Source organism: Macrobrachium nipponense, chromosome 18 (assembly GCF_015104395.2).
Source record: "Macrobrachium nipponense isolate FS-2020 chromosome 18, ASM1510439v2, whole genome shotgun sequence".
In the NCBI taxonomy this organism is placed as follows: domain Eukaryota; kingdom Metazoa; phylum Arthropoda; class Malacostraca; order Decapoda; family Palaemonidae; genus Macrobrachium; species Macrobrachium nipponense.
In genome coordinates, this window is record NC_087211.1 from 35,949,589 (window position 1) to 35,962,296 (window position 12,708).

Below are 12,708 nucleotides of genomic sequence, written 5' to 3' on the forward strand. Positions count from 1 at the left end.
ATTGAAATATAAATAAGACACAAGTTGGTGTGGAAAGAAAAAAAAAATCCAAGTTATATGTGCGTTTAGCATTGGCTACATGGTTAGGCCTATTTCAGTAATCAAGGAAATATATTTTCCAGCTTATTTAAGAATTTCATTGAATTTCTAAATTGCACAAATTTTTGCATGTGGAATTGCGTTCAGGGTCGCATCAAACAAGTGTTTTCGTGGGTTTCCACCTTTTTTATTTTTTCCAGTGCACAAGTGAGACTATTCTTGTCCATACGATCTGGAGTGGAATATGCTTGGCGAGCATTATTTTACTTTGAGTATCCACTGTTATGCTCTCTCTCCCTTTCTCAGGACCTTTTTATCTAGTCAGGAATAACCAGAGGCCTGTTTTAAGAATTGAGCAATAGGCCTATTGGTCATGCTTGGGTGCTTCTTTATTTATATATGTGTGTGTGTGTGTGTAAATCCCAAAAAAACTCGTGAATTCCTCTCATACAATAATGCTTGACTGCATCGAACTGGCTGCTTGTGGAAATATGAATTTTGGTGATATCACGCCCTTATGATATGCCCACTTACCCAAATTCAGTCGTAAATATCATGGTTGGAATATCATTAGAAGATTTGAGGTAAAAAGTTGAAGTGAAAAGGTGGAGTTAGGATTGTGGGTAGAGGTAGAGGGGGAGGAGGGTTGGTTTGGGGTCTGTCATCTTCCACTTAACCAGGTTGTGATTTTACGGGTGTTCTGAATGCTTGTGATCATCTTTCTTATTTTTTTTATATAGCGAGTCTGTTTCCCAGGTGCATCATTGCAAGCCTTGCTCTGCCCGGAACTAGGCCTAGTCAACTGAAGGTAGCAGCAGTAAGCGCCTTTCTTGAAGATGGTGTTTTATGCTCGGTTTCACATGCTCTCTTTTTCTCTCTTTTTTTTGCTCTTTCTCTGTCTTTTACACTCTCTCTCCTCTTATTTTGCTCGCTTTATCTCCTTGGAGAATCTTTTTTTACTTTCAATTTATTTTGCTTTCTTTTGCTCTCCTCTCTCCCTGAAGAATTTTCTGCACTTATTTTTGGCCTCTTTATCCTTTTCCATTAATAAGGTTTCATTATCATGACCTTTATAAATTCGTGCTTGGTTTACCACAATCTTTCAACTTGTTTGGTACGAATACATTAAAAACTATTATCGCTGTATCTTACAGTGTGTCGTAATGAATGTACACACTGCGCATGAGTTAAGTTAGTTAGAAGTTAAAAGCATTTTATTTTAGTTTAGTATAAATACAGAACTGCTTATGAAAAATAAAAATGTAAATGAAAAGTTTATTTAGTTTTGGTAATTAGATAGAAAAACAGTACACAAGTGGAGGGACAGTAGCTATCTTAAATTGTGGATGAACATATGTTTTTTAATTAAATCTGCTGGCCCTCTTCAGTGTCCGTCCTATCTGATGTCCGGATTAATGGGGTCTTGTTTATGGACGGTTGACTGTATCTCAAATTGATCAGAAAGTAGCAATTGACAGAGTACTTATTTTTCAGTTCTACCAGATTTCAAATCTTGCATTTCTGTTCAAAAGTTTTCTAAGTATATTAATAATTGGAACCAAGAATACACCAGCAGCATTTGGCCTGTTGTTTGGTTGTGTGTAAACTGAAATGAACTTGACTATATGTTATGAAATTTTTTTTTAAATTTCCATTATTTCTTGGTATTTTCCAGGGCCTGCAACCAGTGGGCAAGCCTTGAATGGTGCAGTAGTGAACCAGCTTTTGTATGTTAGAAGTCAGGTGGAGAGGACTGCTTCAGCTACTTTAGCTCATTTACCGCAGCCAGTGACAAATACACTCCTTCAGGTACCTGTATGATTAGACCTACTGCTACAAACATTTTCATATGCTTCTGTTGGTTTTTATATTGATTTTATTATTTACATGAGATTATGTATATTGATATTTATTTTAGAAAGCTGTGAGTAATTCTTTGTATTTCCCTCAATCTGTTATTTTTCTGTTCTTTGCCTTACAATATAAATGTCTACTTGAGCTTAGACATGTATAATTGTGTTTCTCTTGGTAAGACAGCTGAACCTTTTTATGTTCTAGATACATTAGGGAAATATATAAAGGAAAACAGAGTACCCTATCTTCCCTATGTCAGTGATATATGTGGTGCAATATGTAATCATATGAGAATGCCTTCATGGGTTCCTTGTGGGAGCGACCTCTACCAACAAGCTCATTTAAAGAGAAAAATCAGGTCTTTTTTGAGACTTGTGAATTTTTCTTTAAATAAAGAACTGTGTGTTTTTATTTGAATTAAATGCCAAGGAATACTTGCATGAATTTCATAAGAAAAATCTAAAAAAATTTTCTTCTATAAAATTGCCTAAGTTATGGTGTAATTATGTTGTCTTATTCCTGCTCATTTTGACCTATTATTTAAAAATGTAGAATTCTTTGAACTAGCCCCATGAATGTCTAGAAATATGATTCGTTGGTTTAGTTACTACTCTTAGTACTACTCTTACATTACAACTTACAGTACTTAATATATATAATAATGATAGTGTTAATATGTTGAAAAGAATGGCAGTCTTTATGTTGTTGAGCTTATATTGCACCTTCAACTGGGCATATATAAGTTTCTTTGTTTTTCCAGGGAAATTATAAAGCAGCTACCCAAATCATTTATTATCCTGATGCTTTGGTAATCCTTTCTACCATTTAAAAGTGATGATGGCACTGGGGATGCATGTAGGGAATATTTATAAATGTCAGCAGGTTTACAAAAAAGGGTAATTTTTAATTTGGAGCTCTCTTATTGGCTGCGAGTCTGGTAGTCTCATTGGCTGCAAGTCTGGCAGACCAATTTGGGTGCTGATTGGTTGGCACCAGGGAGCTCTGCTTATGTCTGTACAGTATAGTTGTCTCAGGGGCATGTCTCATTTTTCTCCTTTCAGTGGCTGCTAGGAAGATGGTTTTCTGAGTGACATTGAGAGTGGGTTTTCACCAAAGAATGGCCAGGGCCTCCTTGTAGCAGAGGCAGCCATGTTCCATGTTCGCCATCAAGGATTGTGGTATTCCACATGATCTGTTGTTCCCTCATACGGTGATGGTATACTGCTCCCTCATGTAGTTGGATGGCAGTCTTCTTAGAGAGGCGAGTTATCACACCAGTGTAAGAATGGTGGTAGATCATTCCTCTCATCTACATGGAATATTGCTGTCAGAGGGGCTGTTCTTCATAAGGTACTAGGCAGTTGTCTGATTCTTATGAGATGTTGTCATCAGGTGCCCATTTATCTCTAAGGCCAGATGTCAGAGGGTTCATTGTGACTTGCTTATATTTGGGGCTAGAGAGGAGGCCTAAGCCCAATGTCTATGAGGGTGGAGTTACATTGATCTGAGTAGTGAGATGTGCTGGAAGACGAGAGCCCTCGTCACAACCACTTGGTAGCTGAGCACCAAGAGAGATGGCTCCACCCACCTCCTTCCTTTTTTCACGGAGGAGTGGACAGTGTCTGTCCAGAGGCAGGGATACAGATTGCCCTTTAATGTCACAAAAGCCCTGCTAGCTAATCTGACCAGGGCTACAGTTTATCTTTCAACAGCTGGGACAGACCCTCATCCTGCTTGATCCCCTGTCTCCCCAATTGTCTTGCTTTGGAGTAGAGCAACAACAAACAGAACCAGAGATCTCGACAGATCTTCCTGGAGAAGCACCCCATGGACCAGAACCAGAATACCAGTACCAGTAGGACAACACTGAAGCCCTCGTCCAGCAGCAATTCTGCAGCCTCCTGCTGCAGAGAAGGCAGAATATCATGGAGTTGGTGCCCAGTGATAAACCTGCCAGCTCTCAGTGAGGTCCTCTTCCAGGGAGATGCTTCATTCGGTGTTGACCTCCATCAGACAGAGGGATGTCATGATTTGGTAGATCTGCAGAACATTTACCTCTACATGGAGTGCAGGAAGTACACTTCATTGCCAAGGGAGTGACATACTAGTTCAGGTCTCTGCTTTGGCTTGGCATTGGCACCCCGTCTGTCCTAGAATGTTCCAGCTGTTGTCTTCATGGACACACTCAAAGGGCATCCAACAGAGGCTGTATCTCTACAGCTGGCTAATCCCCTCCTTGTCTCAGGAAGAAGAAGAGAGGGCTGGGGTTCACATGATCCTGAGCCCGACACTGGGCATATTAGTCAACCTGCACAAGTCCAAGTTGACTCCCAAGAAGAACATATACCTAGCAATGACAATAGATGCAGAGATGGCTAGGGCCCTCCCTATGTAGGAGAGCAAAACCAACGTGCTGAACATCTCCCATGACTTTCTTGCTGATACACCCCAGCCTGCGAAGAAGTGGCACATCCTCCTGGGTCTTCTGGTTTCCCTCTAGAAGCTAGTTTTGAGGGCTGGCAGCAACAGAAGGAAGACCTGTTATAGCCTATAGAGGTGACTGAGAGAGTAAAAGAAGATCAGATGTGGTGGAGAGACCCATTCAGCCAGATGTTAGAAGTGCCACTGAGCAAACCTACCCCTAGATACTGGTGTTCTCCCAAAAAATGGGGCCACACAACTTCTCACAGGAAGTGCATTGCAGGGATGTGGGGTCCTGGAGATGAAAGCAGCATGGGTGGCTCTCCTTTACTTCCAACACCACCAACTATAGTTGGTCACTTGGTTGATTTGATTAATGACAACATGACAGTGGTAGGCCATGTCAACTAACAGGGTTTCCAATATCCATGGGAAAATATGGATGGGTATGCCTTCCCTCTGTTCAGACAACTATGAAGGTTACTAATAAAACAGTCTCTACCAGTCCCAAGGCCTGGATGACTCTGTTAGTGCTCCTGTGATTGGTATGCTGATCTGCTGTGCCTTCTGATTGATGTCCTGAGGGAGCTGCCTCAACCACCAACCTTCTGATGCAGGAGCACAGTGAAAGGTGTCATCAAAATGTAGCTGCCCCATGGCTTCTTGGTTGGAGTCTTTCCAACAGCTTCTTTAGAAAGAAAGGCATTTCAAAAGACTTTACAGTAGCCATCATGGACACCCTCAGACCCTCCTCTGTTGGAGTCTGCTTGGGGAAGTGGACAGAATACTATTGTTGGTGCCGTCGGAGGGGTCATGATCCCCTCAAGATGTTGCTGAAGGAGATAGCAGACTTCAGGGTCTTCCTCAAGTGAGATAAGGTCCTTTAAGTGACTGCCATCGAGGGGCTAAAGAGCAGCCCTCACATAGGTATTCCAGCTTGGTTATTAACCTGTCGAGAACCCGGGAACTTCAGCCATCATTAGGGGCTTCCAGAGGACATGTCCCTTGAGGGAGGTGCAGGCAACAGAGTGGGACATTACCAAAGTCCTCATTAGCCCATGGAGAGCACCTTATGAGTAATTTGACAGGCCCCTGACATAGACCTCATTTTGAAGACTGTATTTCTTCCTGGCACTCGCATCTGTATTCCTCCTGGCACCCGCTTCTGCCAAGAGAGTCAGGGAGTTGCATGGCCTCTCATATCATCACTCAGCCTGAAGGTTGGTCTTCCCTGTTACTGCAATTCATAGCAAGTCAAGTACCCCTTAGTCAGGGCTGTAGGTTTCTTGGTCGCACATGTGAGTGCTGAAGGTGGACGTGCGGAAGCACCAGACCATCTTGTTCCCCCTGTTTTTGAGGGATTTAGCCGACAAGACTTTGAACACTTACACCTTGGACCCCATTCCAACAGGTGTGAGGCATTGTGCCTCCTTTCCTCCCTCAAAGGGGGCCCTCCATAGGGGACATGCCATTAGTGCTCCAAGACGTAGTGGTGATTACAGGACATGTCATAATGTTACTTTCATGGCTAGGCCTGTTCCTATGTCGACCTGAAGGCATTGCCATAAAGTGATCCCCTCATACACTGGGCATGCCCATTGGTGAGTAGCAGGAACAGATTGTCCTGCCTAAGAGTAAGTTTCCATTTATGAAAGTGTAAGTTTGTATTCCTGTAAGAACAAATGACAAGTTTTAAAGTAATTTATATATTTCCTAGGATACAAACCTATTTTACCTACCTAGAGCCTGATGCATACAGCAGATGAGCCAGGCACTTCTGATGTCATGTGAAGACAGGCCAATGTGATAGGGTTTTGTTTTTCAGTCAATGACAGTTGAAGTGTGTAGTGTGCTAGAAACTCCTTTTATTAAAGTGTAAATTTGTATTTTAAGAAAAAAACAAATTACTTTAAAGAGGTGTAATTTCTTGTGACATTTTGCTTTTCCTTCAAGTAGATGCTGCTGAATGAGTCTGAAGCTTTGACTCTAGTTGGTGTAACTTTTGACTCACATTTTACCATTGAGAATTATTTTATAAAAGTGTCAGCAAATGCCACATGGAAGTTAGATATTATGCATAAGGCCTCATATTTTTGACAATGATAAAATCTTCACAACCTCTTTTAGGTTATTTGTCCGTCCTTGACTGGAATACTGTTCCCTATTGTGGATGTCTGCTTTTGACAGAGATTTATCTCTTTTAGATAGAGCAGTTCTTGGTGGTAGGTTTCTGTTTCCTAACACCAGCATTTATGACTGGGATCATTCACAGATGGTCTCTTTTGTCAGTTTTTCATAAGTTACAAAAGTCATCATAGTTAATCCCTAATAGACTTTCCTGCCAAGGGCAATCAGATTTGCTCAACAGTAGCACCATTATGCAGTAAATGTGCTTTGAAGTCAAATTTCTCAGTACATAAACAGACGGACTCACTTTCCACATTCAGTCCTACAACAGCCTCCTCCTAGAAAATGTCTGGAACCCCATGCAAAACATTGGCCCTATTCCACAGAATAGCTGAAAGTCAAATTGAATTTTAACTAATGCCCCAATCATGGTAATAAAACTGAAATTTATTGTTTTATGATTTTTGACATGCCAACCTTTGGTATGTTGCTCACCGGTTTAAGCAACTATGAGGCAATCACAATTAGAAAAATAGAGAAACTCTATAAAAATTAATGCGGCTGATGCAGCAATAATTTTTAATAAAACATGTTAAAAGAGGGTTTACTTCTAGCATAAAATAATAATAATAATAATAATAATAATAATATTAAAATAAAACGATAATCAAATAAATAAATATAATAATAAGAATAATTAATAATAATAAATAATAATAATGACACGAATCCCCTATTTGACATTTTAATGGCCAATTTGAGTACAGAAGAAAAGTCAGTAATAAGAATAGAAAAACTTCTGTACAAAATAAACACATCTGAAATAGCCATTATTTTCAATAAAAACTGATAATAATAGTAATAACAATAATGAAATGGCAGAATTAAGCAAATTGATCTTACATATGTCTGTTCTATTTTTCTTATTATTAGTCACTTCTCTGGCTCAGCGATACTTCTCAATAACTGGCCAGTACAGATGGTGTTCAAGTTACGATAATTCACGATACGATGATCCAATTTTACGATGGGGTTAGCAAATAATGCTAATACAACAATGTATTAAAAATATTTTTAGATTTTGCTCACAACGGGTGCAGGAGCAGTGTACAATCAAGAAGCAAGAGAGACCAAATTACAATAGCCTATCTTTATCCCATCTTCTAGTTAAATAAGTTAAAAAACAGCGAAAGAGAACGTTGACAGTATTTTTTTAACGTTATACTCGTTGCGTAAATGTGTACAGCCATGAACAAACCAAATGAGAACATTTTCTTCTTAAGTACAACCAAATTGGACAATAACAACATCCATTTGGCTTGTATTTTAACCATCATACGATACTAAACAATTACCGTAGTTATGTTATAAATGACGTTATGTAGAATAGGACTGATATATTTTTATGTAGTAACTTTTTTTGCTATATGAGAGACACTTTGGTAAATAGCGGCTCAGCGTTTAAGGATTAATTCTGTCATTTTATTCAATGGAATTTGTTTAAAAGAGGGTCTTCCTCCAAAATAATATGATAATAATTATAATGCGCAACTGGAATACAATACTACAGGCTCAGGGATAAAATTAGGAGAGGTTAACATCAGGAGAGGAATCTTTCAATGCGGCTCACTGTCCCCACTACTCTTCATAGTAGCCATGATTCCCATGACAAAAGTACTACAGAAGATATGGATGCTGGGTACCAACTCAAGAAAAGAGGCAACAGAATTAACCATCTGATGTTCATGGACGACATCAAGCTGTATGGGAAGTGCATCAAGGAAATGATACTTAAATCCAGACTGTAAGGATTGTACCTTGGGACATCAGGATGGAGTTTGGAATAGAAAAATGTGCTTTGGTCAACATACTATAAGTGACAAGGACTGAAGGGATAAAGCTACCAGATGGGAATAGTATCAAACACATGGATGAGACAAGATAAGAATACCTGGAAATAATAGATGAGGGACATGATCAGGAAACAATATATGCAGAGCCTTAAAGACAATACTCAAGTCAAAACTCAATGCCAGAAATATGATGAAAGTCATAAACACATGGGCAGTACCACTAATCAGTTACAGCACAGGAGTAGTGGATTGGACGAAGACTGAACTCTGCGGCATAGATCAGAAAACTAGGAAGCACATAACAATATACAAAGCACTACACCCAAGAGCAAATACGGACAGACTATACTTAACACGAAAAGGAGGAGGGAGAGGACTACTAAGCACAGAGGACTGCGTCAGCATTGAGAGCAGAGGCAGAGCACTGGGGCATTATCTGAAAACCAGTGAAGACAAGTGGCTAAGAAGTGCATGGGAAGAGGGACTGATAAAAGTAGACAAAGACCCAGAATTATACAGACAGGAGAATGACAAACAGAATAGAGGAATGGCACAAAAAAATCAATGCACAGACAGTACATGAGACAGACTAAATAACTGGCCAGCAATGAAACATGGCAATGGCTACAGAGTGAAGAACTCAAGAAGGAAACAGAAGGAAGGCTAACAGTGGCACAAGATCAGGCCCTAAGAACCAGATATGTTCAAAGAACAATAGATGGAAATAACATCTTACCCATATGCAGGAAGCGCAGTATGAAAAACAAGGCCATAAAGCACGCAGTAAGCGAATGTCTGGCACTTGCACAGAACCAGTACAAAAAGGGGCATGATTCAGTAGCAAAAGCCGTCAACTAGAGTGTGTGCAAGACACACCAGCTAGCTCGCAGTAATAAGTGGTACAAACACCAATCTGAGGGTGATCCATGCCAATAGACCAGATGTGATGTTGATTGACAAAATCGAGAAGAAAGTATCACTCATTGATGTTGCAATACCATGGGACACCAGAATAGATGAGAAAAAAAGAGAAAAAAATTAAGTATCAATACCTAAAAATAGAAATAAGAAGGATATGGGATATGCCAGTGGAAATTGTACCCCATAATCTTAGGAATACTAGCTGATACCAAGATCCCTGAAAAGGAACCTGGAAAAACTAGATGCTGAAGTAGCTCCAGAATCATGCAGAAGAGTGTGCTACTAGAAACAGTGCACATAGTAAGAAAAGGGGGCAGGATGCAACCTGGAACCCCACACTATAAAAACCACCCAGTCAAATAGGATGATTTTGACAGACCAATAAAAGAAAAAAATATATAATACAGAGCTGGCAACAAGCTAAACCCCATGGTTCCTTACTCTATTGTAAACTGCATAATCCATGATTTGCCAGCATATACCACCCACCATAGACAAAGAGCCTTGAGGGCATAAAGTTGAGTTTGGGTGGTTGTCTGACATCGCAAAATAAGCAACAAACTCATGGCGGCAAACCATGTCCTTCAGGTCTAAGGTTTCAGTAGGAGCTTGGGGGGAGGAGGGTACATTTTCCCAGCAGCGCTCTGGTACCATAATCACTGTAGGCAGAAAATGGAACCTTCCTGCCTTGCGTCTCATTATGCTTTGTCACAGTGTCAACTGTTGCTATTCCAGCCAAGACCAACTACTAGTACTATGAGTGAATTTGATATTGGTTGGTGTGTCTTATGGAGCCCTCACAAGGTCATAAGGGTAACTCCTTTTAGGACACAGGTCTACCAAAAATAGGTTTTCCTTTGTTAAAACTTTATACCATATTAATTTTGGGGATGATGTTTTGTATAATATATATTATCATATTGTTTTAAAGTAGTTTAACAATACCAAGGAGCCACATCTTTAGACTTGTACAGTGGTTACCTAAAGGATTCCTCAGATCAAATGGGAAAATTGGACAAGGCAAAGTTAGAGAAGCTTATTTATCAGTATTCAAACTATCTCTTCATTTATGGTATGCACCTACTAATTTTTTTTTTTTCACTTCCCTTATACTCGGGCTTTAGAGTTGGTGTATCCTCATGGTAACAGAAATTCTATATCAAATTCTAATGAATTCTGTCCATTTGTTACAACACATTTCTCCACTTCCCCATGTCGTCCATTTGCTCTGGTAATATCCATATGGGGTAAGATTCTGTAAGAAAGCTGATTTCATATGTACAGCACTAAGTTCCCGACTTGTTGTATTTGGTTGCATGGCTTATTTTATTTGTACTTTTAAGTATGAAAACTGGGCTAAGTTGTCACTAACTTCTTTTTCTGAATTGTAGGCATTACCTACCATAGATGCGTTGATGTCTTCAGCTGTCCAGCCACTTTTTTCATCCATAACAGATGCTATTGAGGCCATCATTCTTACAATGCATAATGAAGACTTTTCAGGGTAAGCATGCATGCATTTTTCTTAAGAATTTTATGAATTCTATAACATTTGTGTAAGGGATCTTGTTTGCGACATCCTGGATATTTGTTACATATACAAGGATATCTCTATCCACCAAAATAAAGAGTTAAATATTAATCTCTTGTAATTTGTAAGTACAAGTAATCCTTCAATTATTCAGATTGCCATTATCCGAAACTCAACCTTACCCAACACACCTGGAACAGAGACCAATGCCCCAAAGATATATGATAAATTTTAATTTAAAAATAGGAAAAACTGCCCTAGAATGGTTAGCATTCTGTGGGGCCCCAGGAAAATGTTAGTAATACATCTTACACTCCAACAGACTGAAGAAGTTTCCAAGGTCAGGTGGTAGGTTGGATGGCTTGGTGCTATGGGAGAGGAGGGGCAGTAAGGCTGTGTAGAGGAACTCACTTAGAGAAGGGGTTGTTTGGAATGTGGGTGGAGCTGAAGAGTAGTTTTCCCAGGCTGGAGAGGGTGGAGGTGCAGTGTCAGGTGGATGAATAGGACTAGGTAGATGTCTGACTCTCTAGAGCTTGTTTTGTGTTATGCTCATGATTTTTTATTTAAATTTTGCTATTCTCGTATTTATTTTTATTGTATTTTCTCATTAATTCAATCCAAAAATAAATGCAATTGTGTGTTTAGGGTATGAGAGAGAGAGAGAGAGAGAGAGAGAGAGAGAGAGAGAGAGAGAGAGAGAGAGAGAGAGAGAGAGAGAGAGAGATAACAACAACCGAGATGAAAATTAAAAGTGATAAAATATTCTCTAGTATACTGTTATGGTATGTGTGATAATCAAACTTAGAGTCAACTATACTTGTCATAAAATACTGCACAGTTAATCAAACAAAGCAAAAAAAAAAAATGGCACTTGTGATACCTACTGCACTAGGAAACACACTCATGAATGCACACACTGTAGACTTGCTAGAACTTGTTTTGTGTTGTTACCCTTATGATTTTTTATTTATATTTTAAACTTTTCTCTTTTACAGTCAAACCTCATATTTCGTATGCCCTGGTTTTTGTACAATTTGGCTTTCGTAGACTTTTTATAACAAAATTTTGACTCGGGTTATATACATATCCTCTGATTTCATTCACCCAGAAACACTCCTTCCAGGGCCCACCTAGTGACTAGGCCCCTTACTGAGCACCCAAACAAAGCATCCCGTGTTCTGTCGTGACCCATTCTGCCTTTGTTTCTTGGTGAATGAGCCTCAACTAGTACGTTAGCATTTTCCATCACCCCACATGTTCATTGTGTTTTGTGCTTTTTTTTCAAGTGCAACTGCTAAATGCAAGCCATCATTGGGCCAAAGAAAGTTCCAAGTGTCAGAGATAAATACTATAGAATTCAAGAAAGAACTCATAGCAAAGTATGAAAGTGGTGTACGCATGGCTGATCTCTCAAGGATGTACAGTAAGTCCATTTCAACAATCAGCTCCTTCCTAGTGAAAATAAAAGAAAGGGGTGATATCTTTACCAAGACAGAGATCTTAACTGGTCAAAGATGTCTAGAAGCTTTTGTTGGTGTGGATCAACGAAAAACAGTTAGTGGGAAATAGTGTGTCAGAAGTGATAATTTGTGAAAAGGCAAGGATTTTGCATGCCAATCTCGGTTGTTAGTGATTTTAAGGCCAGCAGAGGCTGGTTTGAACAATTCAGAAAGCGAACAAGCATACATAGTGTTGTAAGGCATGGGGAGGCTGCGAGTTCTGACAATTTGCCGCCAAAGAATTCGTCAATAAATTGAAAGAATATTTAGAGGCTGAAGGATTCCTCCATCAACAAGTTCTTCATGCCAAAGAGGACTTACATCATGCAGGAGAAAGTTCATTGTCAGGACACAAGCCTATGAAAGATAGACTAACTCTCTTGTTATGTGGGAATGCCAGTGGGGATTTCAAAGTGAAGCCCCTACTAGTGTATCACTCTGAAACTCCCAGAGTGTTCAAGAA

At 39.5% G+C, this 12,708-nt stretch overlaps 1 protein-coding gene across 2 annotated transcripts in view; it reads left to right on the plus strand.

Annotated features, from left to right (window-relative positions):
* Positions 1 to 12,708, plus strand: part of LOC135196965 (conserved oligomeric Golgi complex subunit 5-like) — a 252,456-nt gene that overhangs the window by 206,782 nt on the left and 32,966 nt on the right. For both annotated transcript variants that reach the window (XM_064223826.1, XM_064223827.1), the window contains exons 13-14: positions 1,715 to 1,848; positions 10,607 to 10,719. In XM_064223826.1, the coding sequence (XP_064079896.1) occupies positions 1,715 to 1,848; positions 10,607 to 10,719 (247 nt within the window). The remainder of the gene's footprint in view (positions 1 to 1,714; positions 1,849 to 10,606; positions 10,720 to 12,708) is intronic.